At 31.1% G+C, this 19,997-nt stretch overlaps 4 protein-coding genes across 4 annotated transcripts; 1 reads left to right on the top strand and 3 right to left on the bottom strand.

Annotated features, from left to right (window-relative positions):
- Positions 1-711: 711 nt before the first annotated feature.
- Positions 712-2,244, bottom strand: LOC114162211 (putative acetyltransferase At3g50280). The gene has a single exon (XM_028046026.2). The coding sequence runs from the start codon at positions 2,159-2,161 to the stop codon at positions 803-805; it is 1,359 nt and encodes a 452-aa protein (XP_027901827.1). The 5' UTR covers positions 2,162-2,244; the 3' UTR covers positions 712-802.
- A 1,474-nt stretch (positions 2,245-3,718) lies between these two features.
- Positions 3,719-5,517, top strand: LOC114162342 (putative acetyltransferase At3g50280). Its single transcript, XM_028046198.2, has one exon. It carries the CDS (start codon positions 3,846-3,848, stop codon positions 5,220-5,222), a length of 1,377 nt encoding a protein of 458 aa, XP_027901999.1. The 5' UTR covers positions 3,719-3,845; the 3' UTR covers positions 5,223-5,517.
- Positions 5,518-5,874: 357 nt separating this feature from the next.
- On the bottom strand, positions 5,875-7,590 carry LOC114162228 (putative acetyltransferase At3g50280). Its single transcript, XM_028046047.2, has one exon. It carries the CDS (start codon positions 7,475-7,477, stop codon positions 6,092-6,094), a length of 1,386 nt encoding a protein of 461 aa, XP_027901848.1. The 5' UTR covers positions 7,478-7,590; the 3' UTR covers positions 5,875-6,091.
- Positions 7,591-15,044: 7,454 nt separating this feature from the next.
- Positions 15,045-16,493, bottom strand: LOC114195922 (putative acetyltransferase At3g50280). Its single transcript, XM_028086371.2, has one exon. The coding sequence runs from the start codon at positions 16,491-16,493 to the stop codon at positions 15,105-15,107; it is 1,389 nt and encodes a 462-aa protein (XP_027942172.1). The 3' UTR covers positions 15,045-15,104.
- Positions 16,494-19,997: the final 3,504 nt, after the last annotated feature.

The raw sequence follows: 19,997 nt of genomic DNA, 5'->3' as shown, positions 1-19,997 counted from the left end.
TTTTTGTTGTGGATACGACACTTGTTGATATTACATTCTAATAGACTTGCTCGAAAATGGTTGCTGTGAAAGAGTCATCAACAAGTAAGGAGTACTCGTGACTTGAGATGTTTGTGCTCGAGGACAAGTACCAATGTGAAGAGACTCATTTTTGAAAGAGGAGATTGTTGGAAATTTAAGTATAAGTTTAAGTTTTATATTAAATAAAAATGAGAAATTAAGCACTATATAATGATAAAGACTCGTAAACTTATTATTTTAAGATTTTGAATTTGAAATAATATCAATCTTTTATTATCATTAAGATTTTGAATTTGAAATAGTATCGATCTATGTAAGATGAGTTCATATCTCAATATTTTATATATAAAGAAGGAAATCTCATGGAAGTAAGAAAAAAAGAGGAAGCAGCTGGCCCAAGAAAAAACGTCTACAGAAGGAGTCAGATTAGGGTTCACGAGACCTGTATGTTTTTGTAGGTTGTGCTATTTAATGTAATTTAGAATGGTCCTGTTGTACAAAATTTCTTGTTACTCTGTCGGATTCTCTGTAGAATTTGGATTTTATGTGCTTTGGTGCTCTTCCTCTGCTCTGTCTATGTTGGTTCTGTTGATCTTTCCTATGGATATTACTTTTCTACGATCTTATAGCAAGTATCGTTGTATTTACACTTTTATATTTGGTGAACAGAAGAGATAAATTTAACAGATGTTTGAATAATAACTTGTCTATATTATTAAAACTCAGAATCGATATTACATTAATTAAAAGAAGATGTGGTTGCATCACCACATTTAGCGAACTAGAACAGCAGGGGATTGAACTCAGAAACTGCATTCATGAATTCCTTGTCTGATTCCAAGGCAGTCATTGTATGTGGGAAAAGGCAAACTTCCAAATCAATGCTTCCTCCTCCTTCACGCCCTGGGTATGATGACACTTTCCCATCAAATTTATTTGCATAGCCGCTTCTAGCAGCCACCGCTTTCCCCATTCCAAATTCACTCCCATACATATTGAACCTGGGGGAGCTACCCATCATCACACAATACGGTTCAAAGAAACGACCCATTTGATATATCACAGGAGAATCTAACCACTCTTGCAGATACTGCAACACCACTCTATCGTTAAGGTTTTTAACAGCCACATGCAACTTCCACGCTGCCCATCCTAGATCATTCTCAAGCAATTCCCCTGCTGTCGTTTCTGCATTCACTGCATGAAGGCAGTTTCCAAAGTATTCTTCAGGCAGAGCCGGCTCCATTCTTGATCGACTGGTTGCGGCTAATCTGCAAGTTGTTTTTTGGTCAGACGGTATGGAGCGCGCACGAGTTATCGATCTCCAAACAAGTGCTGATAATGACTGGAAGGAAGAGATTGTTGTGGTATTGGATTCTGAGTTGGCCTTTGCTTTCAGTTTCGCAATAGACTCTGCTGAAAAATGAAAAAATCTCTCTCTCAGGAGGGGTTTTTCAGATCTCTCTATAAACTCGTCATGATGTTTGAAATTAAGAGATATCGGTGGTATACAATTATTTGGAAACCAACGATTGTTAATGGGTTGGCGTGAGAGAGACTGTGCTTGGAAGATCTGAGACCATGAATTGAAGAAATTCCAATAAGAAGTTCCATCGCCAATAACATGGTTCATGGAACAGCCTATGAAAACACCATCGACCAATTCAGTGATTTGGATGGACAAGAGCGGCATGGAGTGACCGTCATGGTTGATTGCTTTGTGGTGGTCAAAGAATGATTGAAAAATGGATGGGGTGTCTACTGGGGAGAGTAGTTCAGATATGGTGACATCAAGAGTTGCATAAATGAATCTAGCTCCATCACTGTTCTTGCAATCGACAGAAACAGTATAAGAGGGAGGGTTTTGGGTTTTGTGGGTAACGAGGCGACCAGACAATGGATAGAAATGAGAGAGGGTAAGAGAAAGAGAGTGTTTGAGCTTCTCCAACAGATTTTGTATGAACTCGTTTTCATCAACAAGTGTTTCAGGCTTCTTGAAGAGTAGACCCTTCTGAATATAGTGCACAGACAACATGGCAATATCCCAAGGTGTTAAATTGCAGATTTGATCGGAGAAGTGGTCGGAGGGGTGAGGCTTCACAAAACATTCTGAAATGCGTCGTACCGCCGGAGTACCCATTATGCAGATACTCGCACACAGCCAAGATTCGTGTTGCAGATATCTTGGAGATCAAGTGTATGCTCTTTAAAAGAGAAATGGATCTCTCTACATAGAGAACCGTTTTACCTTTTAAAAAATATTCTTTTATAATTATTATAAAAACAATTTAAGAATAGTAAAAGTTTAGTTAAAATAGCATTGTCTTTTTGCATAGATGTTAAATAAATAATACAAATTATGCTGCCAGCCGCAGCTTGATTGTCCGTCACATGCACCATTAATTTTTCTCGTAAATTAACAGTGCCAGAAGAAAAAGAAAAGGAGAAAAAAAACGAGAGATAAACTTATCTATAATTAACGTGTCTGCAAAATTTGATTAATTGTTTGAATGAGTCTTTATTTTAACCTGTAATAAAAAAATTGAAAAGTGAAGTGGTCCTGTATAAAAAGATAATTCACTTTTTACGTTAGTAGAAATTGGCTTCTCATGATACAATTTCAGTTTTTGAAAAAATAAAACATAAAAGTTGATTGGATGAAAGACGACTTTACTTTTTCATCTTAACAACTTTGATCCTATTTAAAGAAAAAAATTAAACGAATTTATTTTTAAAAATTTAAGTTAAAATCGAGCCCCAAATAGAAAAAGACGCCTGATACCAAATGAACACATAAACAATAAAAAATTTACCACATAAAACAAAATAAAAAACAAAACAAATATCATGCAAAACTAGAATATAATACAGCACACTTACTTTAGCATGATATAATCAGTATCCAAAATAGAATTGGTTACTGTTTAAAAAAAGAAAATTTTCTTAAAATAATTGACTATATCGTAACAAACCAATTCTTTTCACATTGATTCATTCCTTTCTACGGAGATATCTTCTACCGCATTCTCTATAATTTCTCTTCACATTTTTTCCCTCCTTTTCAACTTTATAATTTTCTCTTCATAATTTTTTCCTCAAAAGCAGCCTTTTCAATTTCCCACTATTTTTAAAAGTATAAATAATCTAGATGGGATTAAATTATTTTTTAACTTATTTATTAGTTCATCTTATTTTATTTAGCAATCTAAGTCAATCCAACCGTTATAATAATAATAATTACAATTATTCATTATTTTTTATAAAGATTTCAGGATTTTTGAAAAATATTAAAATATAAAACATTTGTTATATATAAAAATGTATTTTTTATTTATTTATGTTTTTTATGTATAAAATAAAATATGGCAGAATATTGAACATTTATAATATCTTAATCTTAATATGTTTTTGACGAAAGATATTTTCAAAATTTATAACTTTTCTAAAAACTAATATAAATAAGAAAAGTGCTAAACAAATATTCTTAACATTTTTATACTTATTTTCGGCGGAACTTCATGGTAATTGATACAAGTCAAGCGCAGGTCGCAATTGACTGCTTTATTTATTATTTATTTAATATCTATATAAGAGAGTATTTAATATTTATTTAATATAAATAAGAAAAGTACTAAACAAATATTCTTAACATTTTTATACTTATTTTCCCGGAACTCCATGGTAATTGATACAAGTCAAACGCAGGTGGCAAATGACTGCTTTATTTATTATTTATTTAATATTTATTTAACATCTATATAATAGATTCTTCGGTATGTCCTGTTTCAGAACTCAACAAAGGAAAGAAACACAAACACTGCATAATGAGTACCCCCGCCGTTCGACGCATTTCAGAATGCTTTGTGAAGCCTCAACTCTGCAACCAAATCTGCAATTTAACTCCTTGGGATATTATTATGCTTTCTACAAACTATATCCAGAAGGGTCTTCTCTTCAAGAAACCTGCAAACCTTGTTCATGATCATGATTTCATACAAAATCTGTTGGACAACCTCAAACACTCTCTTTCTCTTACCCTCTCCCATTTTTATCCATTGTCTGGTCGTTTTGTCACTCACAAAACCCAAAACCCTCCCTCTTGTACTGTTTCTGTTGATTGCAAGAACAGTGATGGAGCTAGATTCATTCATGCAACTCTGGATATGACTATAGCTGATATCCTCTCCCCCGTTGACGTCCCACCCATTGTTCAATCATTCTTTGACCACCACAAAGCAGTCAACCATGACGGTCACTCCATGCCGCTCTTGTCCATCCAAGTCACTGAATTGGTCGATGGTGTTTTCATAGGTTGTTCAATGAATCACTCTGTCGGTGATGGCACTGCGTATTGGAATTTCTTCAATACATGGTCTCAGATCTTTCAAGCACAATCCGAAGCTGAAAACCATGAATACGATGTTCCCATCTCACGCCAACCCATTCACAATCGCTGGTTTCCACATAATTGTAGTCCACCAATCTCTCTTCCTTTCAAACATCATGAGGAGTTTATTTGGAGATCTGAAACGCCCCTGCTGAGAGAGAGATTTTTCCACTTTTCAGCAGAGTCTATCGCGAAACTGAAAGCAAAGGCCAACTCAGAATCCAATACCACAACAATCTCTTCATTCCAGTCACTATCAGCACTTGTTTGGAGATCGATAACTCGTGCGCGCTCCCCACCGTCTGAGCAGAAAACAACTTGCAGATTAGCCGCCAACAATCGACCAAGAATGAAGCCGCCTGTGGTAGAAGAATACTTTGGAAACTGCGTTCATGCAGTGAGTGCAGAAACGACAACAGGGGAATTGCTTGAGAATGGTATAGGATGGGCAGCAGGGAAGTTGCATGTGGCTGTTGCAGAGCTTACCGATAGAGTGGTGGTAGAATTTCTGGAAGGGTGGTTAGGTTCTCCTTTCATAATTCAAATGGGTCGTTACTTTGACCCGTACAGCTTGATGATGGGTAGTTCGCCCAGGTTCAACATGTATGGGTGTGAATTCGGAATGGGGAAAGCGGTGGCTGCTAGAAGTGGCTACGCAAACAAATTTGATGGGAAGGTGTCGGCATACCCAGGGCGTGAAGGAGGAGGAAGCATTGATTTGGAAGTTTGCCTTCTGCCACACATAATGAGTGCTTTGGAATCAGACCAGGAGTTCATCAGTGCTGTTACTGTGTTTGATCCCCTGCTGTCCTAGTTTCCTAATACGCCCATCATGTTGACCACCTTCATGGTTTGTTTGAATTAGTAACCAAAAATAAAGACAAGAGAAATAAAGTGACGGAAAATAAATGCGGGATCGATATGCATCGAGTAGGAAAAATATATGAATAAACAAAATGAAAAAATTAAATAAAATTTATATATATCACTCCAGTTGCTTTGATGGGCTGGGTTTTTTTCACTCTTAAATTTTCTTAATTTTTACTTTTTATTATGTTAGAAAATTTTATTGAACTAATAAAAAAAACAATGATATTTTAACTAGAAAATTTTGACAATTTTTTTATAATCTGAAGTAACATATTTTAAGAAAATTTTGACAATTTTTTTATAATCTGAAATAACATATTTTAAGTGATTTTAAAATATAAAAAAATAAAATAAAAATATAAAAATATAAAATTATTTTAAAGTTATGAAAATTTAGTGATCCAAAAATCATTTTCCAAAAAAAATTCATGGTTATCGTAGTAGAATTAGGGTTCAAGAAGGATCCGGTTATTATTTTTGGTAGATTGTTGATCGAGTCAAAAAAGATTGGTATCATCTGGGAAAAATATGATTGACTATTACAAAACTACTGTAAGACTACAAAATAAAATAAAAAATCATCTGGGAAAAAAAAATGATCATGGTGAATATATATCTTACTGATGCCATAAAATATACACAATGATTATGAAAAGAGAAGTCAATCCGATTCTTATTGATTTAAGCTTCACAAGGACGATCCCTTTCAATAATATTAATATTGCTTTGAAAATGAATACTTCACACCCTCAGAATATATATTTTAGCTTTGGAAATGAGATAATATTTGTGAAACAGTGGGAAATTAGGAAACTAGCATAAGGAATTGGAAACCGAAACTGCATTCATAAACTCCATGTCTGACTCAAGAGAGGTCATTATATGCGGTAAAAGGCAGATTTCTAAGTCGATGCTTCCCCCTCCTTCACGACCTGGAAATGATGTCACTTTCCCATCAAATTTGTTGGCATATCCACTTCTCACTGCCACTGCTTTCCCCATTCCAAACTCACTCCCATACATGTTGAACCTTGGTGAGCTACTTATCAGCACAACGTACGGCTCCAAAGGCTGACTAGTTTTCTTGATCACCGGACACTGTAACCACTCCTGGACTAATTGCAACACCTTTCTGTCGTTGTGCCTTGTAACAGCATGGTTCAACTTCTCTGCAGCCCATCCTAGATCATTCTCAAGTAACTCCCCCACTGTCGTTTCCGCACTCAACTTATCAACCGAGTTTCCAAAGTATTCATCAGCCAGAGGCGGCTCCATTCTTCCCCGATTGTTTGCAGTTAAGTTGAAACGTGTTTTTTGCTCATATGCTAGGGAGCATGCTCGAATTATGGATCTCCAAACAAGTGCTGATAATGACTGGAACGAAGAGATTTTCGTGGTTTCACTGTTGGACTCTGAGTTTGCCCTTGCTTTCAGTTTTCCTATAGACTCTGCCGAAAAGTGGAAGATTCTCTCTCTCACCAAGGGCGCTTCATACCTGCTGATAAACTCGTCGTGATGTTTGAAAGGAAGATTGATCGGTGGACTGCAATCATTTGGAAACCAGCGGTTGTGAATAGGTTGGCGCAAAATTGGAACATCATATTCTTGGCCTTGAGATTGTGCTTCAAAGATCTCAGACCATGTATTGAAGAAGTTCCAATACGATGTGCCATCACCCACAGAGTGATTCATGGAACCACCTATGAAAACACCATCGACCAATTCAGTGACTTGGATGGACAAGAGCGGCATGGTGTGACCGTCATGGTTGACTGCTTTGTGGTGGTCAAAGAATGAGTGAAAAATGGGTGGGGTGTCTACTGGGGAGAGTAGTTCAGATATGGTGACATCAAGAGTTGCATAAATGAATCTAGCTCCATCACTGTTCTTGCAATCGACAGAAACAGTATAAGAGGGAGGGTTTTGGGTTTTGTGGGTAACAAGGCGACCAGACAATGGATAGAAATGAGAGAGGGTGAGAGAAAGAGAGTGTTTGAGCTTCTCCAACAGATTTTGTATGAAATCGTGTTCATCAACAAGGGTTGCAGGCTTCTTGAAGAGTAGACCCTTCTGAATATAGTGCACAGACAACATAGAAATATCCCAAGGTGTTAAATTGCATATTTGGTTTGAAACTTGGGTTAAATCATTTGGTTTGACGAAGCATTCTGAAATGCGTCGAACGACAGGAGTAACCATGATTCAAGTTTACACACAAGTTTCGATCTGTATGTGTTGCAGAGTAATCATAAATAAGTGTTATGAATATGTATTTACAGGTAATAGAGAGGAATGAGTTAAATAAAAACAAGTTTTTAAGTTTTCCTAGGAAACTTCTACCCATTAACATAAAGGAACCAAATGCATTTTTGAGTTTTGCTAGAATGTGACCCCACTAGAATACAGTTTAGAATTCTTTACTCCTATGTTTCAAGGATTCTGATGTCTTAACATTCCATTCTCATCCAACCACTTACTTTATTACTTTTGTATTTAATCATTTAATGTATATTTAAATTGAATAACTTAATACATCAATAGTTTTTACTGTTGTTACACGGGTGTCAAAACAAAACAGTAGTGTCCCCTAACTTTTTCCATATTTAAACTCAACCATTTTAGTAGCTATTTTTAATAAAAAAAAATATTTATGTTAAATAATATTTTTAATTCAAAAGACATTAAATAATATTAAAAAATGAAATATATATGTCAAACACAAAGATGGGTTGAGTTTTATAATCTTACACTATATAATAAATTATCTAAGCCTAAATAAAGTAATAAATTTTCTTATTTTCTGTAGTTTATTATATTTATATTAGCTATAGCAATCCTGGTAATGTGACGTAAACATTAGGGTAACGCACACATTTTTGCATTTTCCTCCTTTATAGTTTGGTTTTTGCTAATCAAATCAAATTATTGGAAAAAGATTTCGCTTTAACGAAGATACAGCGTGTATTTTCATATTAGTTATTTGTAGTTATCAATTGAAATTTGAGAATTCTTTTATAAGTTAAGAGCTTCATTACAATATTTTGTAATTGAACGACTAATCGAAGAGAAAAAAATACGACGATTAATTTTTGTTGTAAAAAAAAGTGTCGTAAAATGAAAATAGACATGTTTAGTTGAGAAAAATAGTTTTAAAAGAAAAGTGTCGTAAAATAATTTTAATAATGGCTTTGATGTAATTGGTACCTTCAATCTCAAATCCAAGCAATGAATATTATTTTTAAACGTACATGGACGTTCAAATTTATAGTTCAGAAAGGTTACCTTGACTCAAAATTGTATTAACAAGGGTTAAGTTTAAAAGATAGGATTTGATGAAAACGGATGCTCAAATATGAATAGAAGAAATAGCTAAAAATAAGCTTGAGTGAAGAAAAACAGATAGCTGTAGGGAAAATGTGGATAAAGTGACTTCATATTGATTAGTAAATAATGAGTTTGAGTGTTGTAAAAAATCAAGTTGAAGATATGATATATGTCAGATTTTACACAGGAGGTTTCATTAAGGAGAACAACACCAATAAGATCTGAGCTTAACCACATAAGACACTGACATCACTCTCAACCCAAAATCTTAAGGCGATGGGTTTATGAGCTTTGATCCTTATATGGTGCTCTACTTTTTCAATTCTGATCAATGTGAGACTTAGACTCACACTTAAATTCCTAACGATATATTATGTTGGTTGACTGTGTCCGAATACGACTCAGAAGTTCATAATATCTTATTATTCTGGTCAAAAGATGGCTAAAAACAATGGCTTTTTCTGTCACATGCAAAGAGATGCCACTAGCACATGAAATGCTGTAATTTGTCATTGTTTCAGCATCAATTTGGGAGATGGGTATGGTGGAGTATTCATCTATTCTTCTTAATTTAACCATTCGATAGCTATTTCAACAAAACTTTGCTTATGATACCATAAAAAAATGTTTATAACAATCCCCAACTTCCATTTACGCACCAATAAGGAAAATACCCTTTCAGCCTCCTCAATAGACTGCTAAAAAAGTTTCACCTACACCATTTTTTCTCTTCAATTAAAAAATTGCACGTCGGTGTAAAAGGAATCTATACGTATGATATATGACATACACATCACAACTTTTGGACCCACTGTTATTGTATTACTATAGTTGTGTTTTGTCCCAGATCACACTGTAAATAGTACTAATGAATAAAACTCATACCACGGAAATTTCTGTTTTCTTGCTAAAGAAAAGTAAAAAAGAAAAAAAAATTGGGTTAGAAATATTGTTAATTCTTTATATAAATTTAATTTAGGTCTCATTAGTATGTCTATTTAGTAAATTTTCTCTCAAAAGACCAATATAGCTTCAGACAACTTAAGAATTTGAAAGGCTTAAAACAAATTTAAAAATGAAGTTTTTATTTAAAATTAATCTTTTGAACTTTTTTTAATACAAAATTATTTATTAAATTGTGAAAATTAATTTTATTTAAGCCCATCAAGAATCGAACTCATGTCCTTGGTTCTAATACAATTGATATGATTGAACGCCTATGATGCACGGATACAATACGTATCGAATACGACATGTATATGATACATCGATACATTTATTTCTAACAATAATAAGATACGATACGTGATGGATACGTGATATATTGAATATTACAAAATATATAATAATTCTTAAAAACATAATAAATATATAATTGTTATTGTATGAGTCCAAATTAAAACTATATGTACTAAAGTTGTCAACATAAAAAATATAAATTATTGTCATCATTAAAGTACGATTACAAGAAAATGATCAATTTTAGTAATAAAAAATATGTTAGACACCAATTTTCTACTTAGAGACTAATTATTTTGGTAGTCAAGACCTTGGCGGCTAATGGGCTAATGTTAATGACCAATTTAGAAATAAATTGTTTTGGTAGTCAAAACTTTGGTAGCTAATAGTGACAGATTTAGAAACTAATTAATAATATAAACTATTTTAATTATCAATTTAAAAACCAATTATAATTTTTTGGAACTATTTTAGTTGCCAATAATATTTATTTTTTAAATTGGTCACTATATATAGTGAGTATTATTTTTTATCACTAAAATTTTCTTGTAATGTACTACGACTTTATAAACTAGATACTTCATTAATATGTACCGATAAAGTATCCTAAAGTATCAGATACAGGTATGTGTCGGACACGGATACGTGACCCAAGTTGAAGTATCGGTGCATCATAGTCGAGCGCTTACCACTTGGCCTCGTGATCTTGGCTCTGATACTAATTGGTATGATAGAGCGCTTACCACTTGGCCTCATGACCTTGGCTCTAATATCAATTAGTATGATCGAGCGTTTACCACGTGGCCAAAAGTTATAGCTATTAGTCAGAACGTAACTTTTTCTATTTAAGAGTGTAACACAAGCCTAAGTGCTACCATTCGATTGTGACCCGTCTCACTTGGCTTCTACCATGAGACAATTGATCTCACCTGCAACAATCTTTCCTTCAACAATTGTGCAACCCGCAACACACCTATATTTATATCGTTTCTTTCAAAGAACACTCACTATTTTTTAATCAACTTAAAGCTGGTCAAATTTATTTTTTCACGCCAAAATAACTTTTTAATTAATTTCCAAAATTCTAAATCAATAATTATTTATTGATTCCTAGTTATCTTTTCTAGTAATTAGAGAGCACTATCTAATTGTTGTAGGTGAAAATCTGCAAAAAATTGATTAAAAATGTTGAAAAAGGACGGGAATGATTTATAAATATAGAAGGTTCTACAAATAAGATAGGGTTTTAATTATTATGGTGCCATTTTATCTTGAAATTATAAAAATGGAAAGAATTTTAAAATTTACGGTAGATAAGTCGTGTTTTGAATGCAGGACTTCACATTAAAAAAAAAATCATGTCTAGCAAATTAGACTTTAAATTACACTAGAAATTAATAATAAAAGTTGTGAAATCCAAAAATTTGTATTTAGTAAATAAAATTTTAATTAATATAAAGGTAATTGGATGAAGTCACATATTAGAAAAGATAGTTCTTTATTTTTATGTTTAAAGGAGAAGTCGTGGACATAAATAATTTCCCCCTTTATTTTGTTAGTTTCATGACTTTAAAAAATTTAATAAACTTTTGTACAAGAAAATAAGTTTAATAAAAAAATGACTGTTAACAAGTATGAAAGAAAATTGTGTAATAAATTAATTAATAATTTGTTTGGTTGTTGTAAAAATTTTGTAATAATTTGTTTGATTCATTATGAAAACTCTTTTATAATGAATTATTTACTAATATATATTAAAATAAGAAAATAAATTAGATAAAAAAAACACTAATTTATTTTAAAATATTAAATTAAATTAATTTTTTTATCAGCATTAAATTAATTTAAACTGAGTAATAAATTCTTTAATATTTTCTGTAACAATTTACGCAAATAAAGAATTTATTTATAAACAATTAATTTAGCGCCGTATTTAATAACTTTTTAATCAATTATTTAACCATCTATTTAATAACATACTATTCTGTTGTTACTTTGTTAAGTACATTTAATAATTGTTAAATATGTGTCCATTTTGTAATTTTGGATTTTAATGGTAAATTTAATATGTTTTAAGGTTTAGTTTGTGAATGTATTTTGGTTTATTTTATTATGAGTATTTAGTTTGTTGTGTAAAAAGGATGAGTAAATAAAAGAAATAATATTGTTAGATTAAGTAAAAAAACTGTAAACGAAAAATAAATTTGTAAGTAGTATTATTGTTATTATATTATACTAAAAAAATTACCTATGAGATGCGGTGTTACATTATGGTTTTCTTGTTTTCCTTATAGGTTATCTTTGTGTGTTATATTAGGTAGATATGTTAGAAGGCGTTACAAGCATTGAAGCACATCTTCAAGTGGTTACACATTAACATAGTCTCGAAAACTGAAATCAATTGAAAATATTTATGTAATTCAATATTGATTAATTTTTACTATTAAATACTAAATATAATTAAAAAAAAATACCCGTACATTATAAAGACCATTCTTTATAAAAACAACAAAAAATTGAAAACATAATAATAATAATAATCTTAAAGAAAAAAAAAATAGACGACATTGAAAGCGTTCAAATTTTTTGTCATGCGAATGTAAATTATCTAACTCTATCACAAAAACTGAAAACAACACTAATATTTTCTTTATTTTTGTTAAATTCCTAAAATTTTGGACGTAAAAATCCTTTTCGTTTCATTTGAGATCTCTTAGAGATAATACATTAATTATAAATAATAACTGAATATAAAATATATAAGTAAGTATAAATTTTATTTGATTTTTTTTTGTAATATTAAATTATACTTAAAACAAATTTAAGGATTTAAAGAGATCTCAGCATTATTGAACTTATTTTTAATATATATATATATATATATATATATATATATATATATATATATATAATTTTATGTTAAATACTCAAAATTGTTTTAAACTTTTACTCTTTCAAAATTTTTGGTTTCGGTCAATACTAAAACCTTTTTAAAAGTGAGAGCTAAAAGATAAAAATTCTTTACCCATATGATTTAAAACGTGATAATAGTGTAAGTAAGAAGATTTAGAGCTGTCAAAACGGGTAACCCGGTCCAACTCGACTCGATCCATCACGAGTTGATGATTTAGTGAGCCAACCTAACCTGACTTACTTTTTAGCGAGGCAAAAAAATTCGAACCCGGCTCGGCCCACCACAGGTTAGCGGGTTAAACGGGTTGGCTCACGGGTTCACTTAATTAAAAAAAATATTAATTTTTTATTTTTTTTTTCAGTCAAAACTAAATTGTAATTCTAATTAAAATCTAAATAAACTTTAATACAATCTAAATACAAACCAAAATAAAAGAAATACAAATTATTTATGTGTTGGATAAAAAAACAACTTAACATGACCGAAATGTAAAATTCAACTTAATAAAAAAAATAAAAATACTTGTGTGACCCTTTTATCTGCGGGTTGGTGAGCCAATCCGGCTCACCACGGGTTCAATCCGGATGAGCCGGATTCTAAATGAGCTGGGTCAAAAATCAATCCGTAAAAATTTATACAAAAATTTCAACCCAACCCGGCCCGAACCTGTGATAAGCCGGGTTAGCTCGCAGGTTCTAACCCATTTTGACAGTTATAAGAAGACTAAAATGTAAAATGGAAACAAATAAAAGTGAAAGATAATACACATCATCATCCTCATCTCAAGAACACCTATAGGTTACTATTAATTATGTTTTTTATTTTAAATAGAATCTAAAGTTATTTGAAATTGTTTGCATACAAAAAGTAGATAATGTTAAAGTGTAACAAAATAAATTATGTGATTCTAAGCTTTAAATAAATAATTAAAGAAACTATTATTCTTGAGTCCAAAATATTTGCATATATCATCACTTTCAATAATATATATTAGGCTTTTTTTATTTAGGGGTCGTTTTAAATTCAAATTTGTAAGAATGGGTCTGTTGAATTTTTTTTTGCAAAATAGGGTCAAGTCGTCGTGGTGGAAAACCACATTAAAGGTGAAGTCGTCATCCACCGTGCCGGTTTCTTTTTTTTTCTTCCAAAAAGCAAAATCGTGCTCTCAGAAGCCGGTTTTTATTTATTTTAAAAGTAAAGTCGTCTTTGGGTATGACGACTTCACTTTTTGGTTTTTTTTTTTTACATTCAGCTTTATATTTATATATTTTTAATTATATATTATTTAGTTTTTTTTAAATACATTGTCACCTTCTTCATGATATTTAGTAATGTACTTGCCATGCCATAACCATATAATGTATTCTTCTTCTTCCATTTTGCTTCACTTCGTAGCCATTAATGAAATTTTCAGCACTCATAAAATAAAACGAAAAGGTTTGTGAATTTCCATGAGAAAAATATGCTGTTTAAATCATACCCTCTAAACAGGGAAACAGAATTTCAGATTCCATCGACCATAACCTCAAATGAAAATCGTTTTGGAAAAATTTAGATTTGGATAGGATGAAATGTTTGCAAAAACGATAAATGAAAAATTCATTATTAAGTGTCATATTTTCATTAGGTTGATTCATGTATCTTAAATTATGATACAATTGTTCTCATTTAAAGAGGGTAAAGCACTGGTCGAATAAGTATATTATAAAGACAACAAATGAGTAAAAAAAAACTAAATAATATATAATTAAAAAAAGAATATATATATATATATATATATATATATATATATATATATATATATATAAAGCTGAATGTAAAAAAAAAAAAAAACCAAAAAGTGAAGTCGTCAGGCTCAAGAACGATTTCACTTTTAAAATAAATAGAAACGGCTTCTGAGAGCATGATTTCGCTTTTTGAAAAAAAAAATAAAAAAGAAACCGGCACGGTGGAGGACGACTTCACCTTTAATGTCGTCCTCCGCCACGACGACTTGACCCTATTTTGCAAAAAAAAATTCAACAAACTCATTTTTACAAATTTGAATTTAAATCGACCCCTAAATACAAAAAAGCCTATATATTATCACTTCACTTAACATAAATGACATACAAATAATCATATTTGAGTTGTTAACTATCAAACACTTGCTTGAAAACCTTATTAAACTAGTGCAAGACATCAATCCAAGAAATTTTAACATAAAACGACGTACACATAATCACATTTCATACGTTGAAACGTGAAACACTGGAAACTTAGCAAACTAGCATAAGACATCATTTAACCCATACAAGTAATATCTGACTTATTCAGGAACGAAACAGTGTGAAGATTATAGCATAGTAGCTAGTATAAGGTAGTGGAAATTGAAACAGAATTCATAAACTCCTCATCTGATTCGAGAGAGCACATTGCATGTGGCAAAAGGCAGAGTTCCAAATCGATGCTTCCCCCTCCTTCACGTCCTGGATATGATATCACCTTCCCATGAAATTTATTGGCATACCCACTTCTAACTGCCACTGCTTTCTCCATTCCAAACTCATTCCCATACATGTTGAACCTGGGCGAGCTACTAATCATCACAACGAACGCCTCCATGGGCTGACCAAGTTGGTAGATCACCGGAGACTGTAACCACTCTTGGACTGATTGCAACACCTCTCTGTCATTGTGCCTTGTAACAGCAGAGTGCAACTTCAATGCAGCCCATCCAAGATCATTCTCAAGTAATTCCCCAACTCTCGTTTCTGCACTCACCTTATGAATTGAGTTTCCAAAGTATTCGTGTGGAAGAGGCGGTTCCATTCTTGATCTATTGTTTGCAGCTAACCTACATCTTGTTTTTTGTTCATACGGTAGAGAGCATGCACGAGTTATTGATCTCCACACCAGTGCTGATAATGACTGGAATGAAGAGATTTTGGAGGTATTACTATCGTTGGACTCTGAGTTTGCCCTTGCTTTCAGTTTTGCTATAGACTCTGCTGAAAAGTGGAAGAATCTCTCTCTCAGCAAGGGTGCTTCAAACCTGCTGATGAACTCGTTATGATGTTTGAAAGGAAGATTGATTGGTGGAGTGCAATCACTTGGAAACCAGCGGTTGTGAATAGGTTGGTGCAGAATGGGAACGTCATATTCATCGGCTTGGGGTTGAGCTTGGAATATCTGAGACCATGTATTGATGAAATTCCAATAAGAAGTGCCATCACAGACAGCGTGATTCATGGAACAACCTACGAAAACACCGTCGACTAGTTCAGTGACCTGGATGGACAAGAGCGGCATGGAGTGACCGTCATGGTTAACTGCTTTGTGGTGGTCAAAGAGTGATTGAACAATGTGTGGGACATCAATGGGGGAGAGGATATCAGCTATGGTCATATCAAGAGTTGCATAAATGAATCTAGCTCCATCGCTGTTGTTACAATCAACAGAAACAGTATAAGTGGGAGGGTTTTGGGTTTTGTGGGTGACAAGGCGACCAGACAATGGATAAAAATGGAAGAGGGTAAGAGAAAGAGAGTGTTTGAGGTTCTCCAACAGATTTTGTATGAAAGCATGTTCATCAAGTAGGGTTGCAGGCTTCTTGAATAGCAGACCTTTCTGGATATAGTGCATAGACAACATAGCAATATCCCAGGATGTTAAATTGCATGTTTGGTTTGAGACTTGGGTTAAACCACGTGGTTTCACCAAGTATTCTGAAATGCGTCGAACCACAGGGGTGATCATGATTCAAATTCACAAACAACAGTGATTTGAGTTGTAAGTAGATAGCTTGAACCAAGAAGTCCTGACTCTAGGTATAAATAAGCAAGTGCTTCTGACATGCTCCAAGCAAAAGACACAGATGGCATCAGTGTCGGGGAGTTTGTAGCTTTGAAATATTCCAAAACAAATATCAATAAATAAATTACAACTATATAAATATTAAATAAGTATACTAATAAATGAATCTTAAATAGAAAATAGTAAAAATAATAAAATATGTCTTAAAAATAAATTATAAATTAAGAAAAAAATTAATATAATTTTTTAAATCATCTGATAAAAATTGAAGGTGTTTTAATCTTGATCAAGAAGTATAAAACGAGAAATTACGTTTGTGTATCTAATTTAAAAAATTAAATATCATTTATACTCAATTAATTCAGAAACTTTTAATTTAAATTAAAACATATTAAAATAATAGTAGGAATATATTCAATTAGATATTTATGAGAATGAGAGGATGGAAACAATAGTTTTGTTAAAAACTTCTATCCATTAAAATATAGGAAAGTTCTTATTAGAAAATAAAGTTACCATGTATCCATTATATACATTTTATTTGGTGAAATATACTATTATTAAATTATTATAAAAAATTATTGTCATATATATATATATATATATATAATCCAATTTAAAATATAATATTAAAACATTTTCAGTTGAGAATAAAAAAAATTGAAAATGGAAAATTTGTGGAAAGGTCAGACTACCCTCATCATTTAGCATTTTTCCTCCTGTGTAGTTTGGTAATAAAATAATTCAAATGGGGGATTTTCTTTTTAATGAAGATAAATGAAAGAGCATATGCTTTTTCTATTAGTTATATATTTCAAGTCATTATAATTAACATTTGAGAATTCATTGATCATTTTTATGTCATATAAAATAAATAAATTGACCATGAATAAACATCTAAAATCAAAACTTCAAATATAGTAAAAGAATATTGTCTTAAGTCATTTTCATTTTAAAAGTCATTATAAATCCTACATAGTCATATTATTTGTGAGACATCTTTATATTTATATCTTAATAATTGTATTTGATTCCTAATGTAAAAAATGTCATTAAGATAAAAAAAAATTATCATTTTATTTTTATATCTCAAGATTTCATTTAAGGCTTAAAGTCATTACCAACATAAAGAAATTTTATAAAACCCAGATTTGGCCATGCTAGAGCAATGGTGGGAGGATTTGAATTAGCAAGATGCCCCATATTCTGCAAGAAAATCCACACAAGTATGTTTAATCCCGACAGCCCAGTCTCTTGTTTCCTAAACTATTGGTATAAGCCCGACAGTCCAGTCTCCGTTACACTCTTCTTGCTGATAAGGTGTCACATACTATGTTAATATTGCGTGTTGTCTCCACAAACGGTAGCACCCCGCAATATTTTTATCATTTCTGTGGAAAATATATCACATTCGATTAAATTGAAGAAATAAGAATTGTTAATTTCAAATTCATAATGATAAAAAAGAGTTTTATTCAATTGTTCCGGATATAGGGATTTAGCACCTATATAAAACACTCAATTTCTTTTCACTCTCTTCTCGTTACAGTTTAGTTTATCCCGTTCGATCTGCTTTCTTTCTCTCTCGTTCAGTTGTCCAGATAATTGGGATACCTGTTGATAATGTTCCGATGCTTAAGTCAGTTCAAGTCCGTTCAGATGAATGTAAATAATGTTGTAATAAATGCGAAGTAAAAGTTCTTAGCAACTTACCTTGGAGTCATATTTATAGTGTTTGACATGAGTCTGTGATTAGGGTTTTCATAATCACGGCCCAATTATTTTTTAAACTTTTACTGACATGTTTTACATTAATTTGTAGTTATTTGATTCTTGTACGACATATTTATGACAAAAATCCACAGATAAATTGGGTCGTTACCAATGTGGTCGTTCGGTTACTTGGGTGTCACGACCGGAACATGGTCGCTCGGGTTGTGAGCCTCTTAAAAGGTAAGAAATTGCCACATCAAAACCGCGGGATTATCTGTCTGCAGCAGGCGGCATTCCACTATAAACTGTGTCTATAAGGTATAAAATATTTTTGAAGACTTAAAATAAATTTAAAAATGAGATTTTATATCACCATTATCTATAACTACCATAAACTACTAGAAATTCTCGTATTATATGAATTTTTTCTTGCAAATTTGTTAAAATAATTTGCAGGAAAAAACTTTTTCTAAGAATTTTAATTGGAAAGTAATTGCAAGTATTTTCTACAAAATTTGTTACGAAAAGTGTTTTATACAAAATATTTTGCAAGAAAATTAGTAACAATTTATTGCAAATTTTTTTTCACAACAAAATTTGTAAGTATTTCATACGAAAAAAATTTCAAAATAAAATTGACAGAAAATATGAGTTTGTTTAATAGTGAACTTTAATCTAATTAATAGTTCTATATTCAATCTAAGCAAAATTTTCATCTTCTCGTCAAAATATACATAAAAAATTTCTTAAAACCGATAAATAAAAAATACTGAAAAACAAAACTAGACATAAAAAATGTATTTTTAATCTTTTACAAATTTAACAAATAGAATAAAATCAAAGTAGAAAAAAAAATAACCAAAAACAAAATTAAAAATATTGTTACACAAAAAGCATGAGATTACCAAAATCCTAAAAAGAAAAACAAAGACACTCTAATAATAATTTAATTAAATTTTATTTTTAAAAATACAATTATAATTAATTTAATAGAGACATATTAGTATTAGGAAAATTAAGTCATTTTTTTCTTAAACATAATTTTATAATTAATTTAATAAAAAATTGTTTGAGACCTTTTTCTTTCTTAAACATAATTTTATAATTAATTTAATAAAAAATATTAGTACCTAAAACAAAAAATTAATATTTTATATTTTAAGCCTAAAACGATTATTTTATCTGCTTGATTCTTAATGTAGCAGAAAGGACTACACTGAAAGTTCATATGTTATATTTCTTCTTAGAATTTTAAACAAATAATAACAATTTAAAAAATAAAAATATAAAATATAATAGTAATTTAGGGATTAGAATACTTCTCATACAAGTACAAAATATCTATCGTTCCAAATCCATTAGTGATGATACTCCGTGAAACAATATCATTATGAATTGGTGAGAAACTTAATTTTAAAAAAATATTATTAAAAACTGTCATATTAAATTACTAATTTTATAAAGTTGTTAATATAATAATAAAATTTATTTCATTACGTGATTACATACAATGAAATGGCAGTATAAAAATATGTTCACGAAATATAGTTACAAATTTCAATTTGTTTTAAACTTACATAGACATTAAAATACACGGTATAAAAAGCTTTCTACCGTTCATTGAATCAAAATTTGTAAGATTGCGTAATGAAAATTGATTCCATATTGATTAGTAACTAATGAGTTGAAGTTAGCTTCATAAAAAATAAAATAAAGTTGAAGATGCAATATACT

Source organism: Vigna unguiculata, chromosome 9 (assembly GCF_037176805.1).
Source record: "Vigna unguiculata cultivar grain cowpea cultivar isolate G323 ecotype 2 chromosome 9, ASM3717680v1, whole genome shotgun sequence".
Classification (NCBI taxonomy): Eukaryota; Viridiplantae; Streptophyta; class Magnoliopsida; order Fabales; family Fabaceae; genus Vigna; species Vigna unguiculata.
This window is presented reverse-complemented; position numbering and strand designations above follow the sequence as displayed.

Bases quoted from the DNA above. Each gene is read 5' to 3' on its own strand.
- LOC114195922 (XM_028086371.2), bottom strand. From the start codon at position 16,493: ATGATCACCCCTGTGGTTCGACGCATTTCAGAATACTTGGTGAAACCA.
- LOC114162211 (XM_028046026.2), bottom strand. From the start codon at position 2,161: ATGGGTACTCCGGCGGTACGACGCATTTCAGAATGTTTTGTGAAGCCT.
- LOC114162342 (XM_028046198.2), top strand. From the start codon at position 3,846: ATGAGTACCCCCGCCGTTCGACGCATTTCAGAATGCTTTGTGAAGCCT.
- LOC114162228 (XM_028046047.2), bottom strand. From the start codon at position 7,477: ATGGTTACTCCTGTCGTTCGACGCATTTCAGAATGCTTCGTCAAACCA.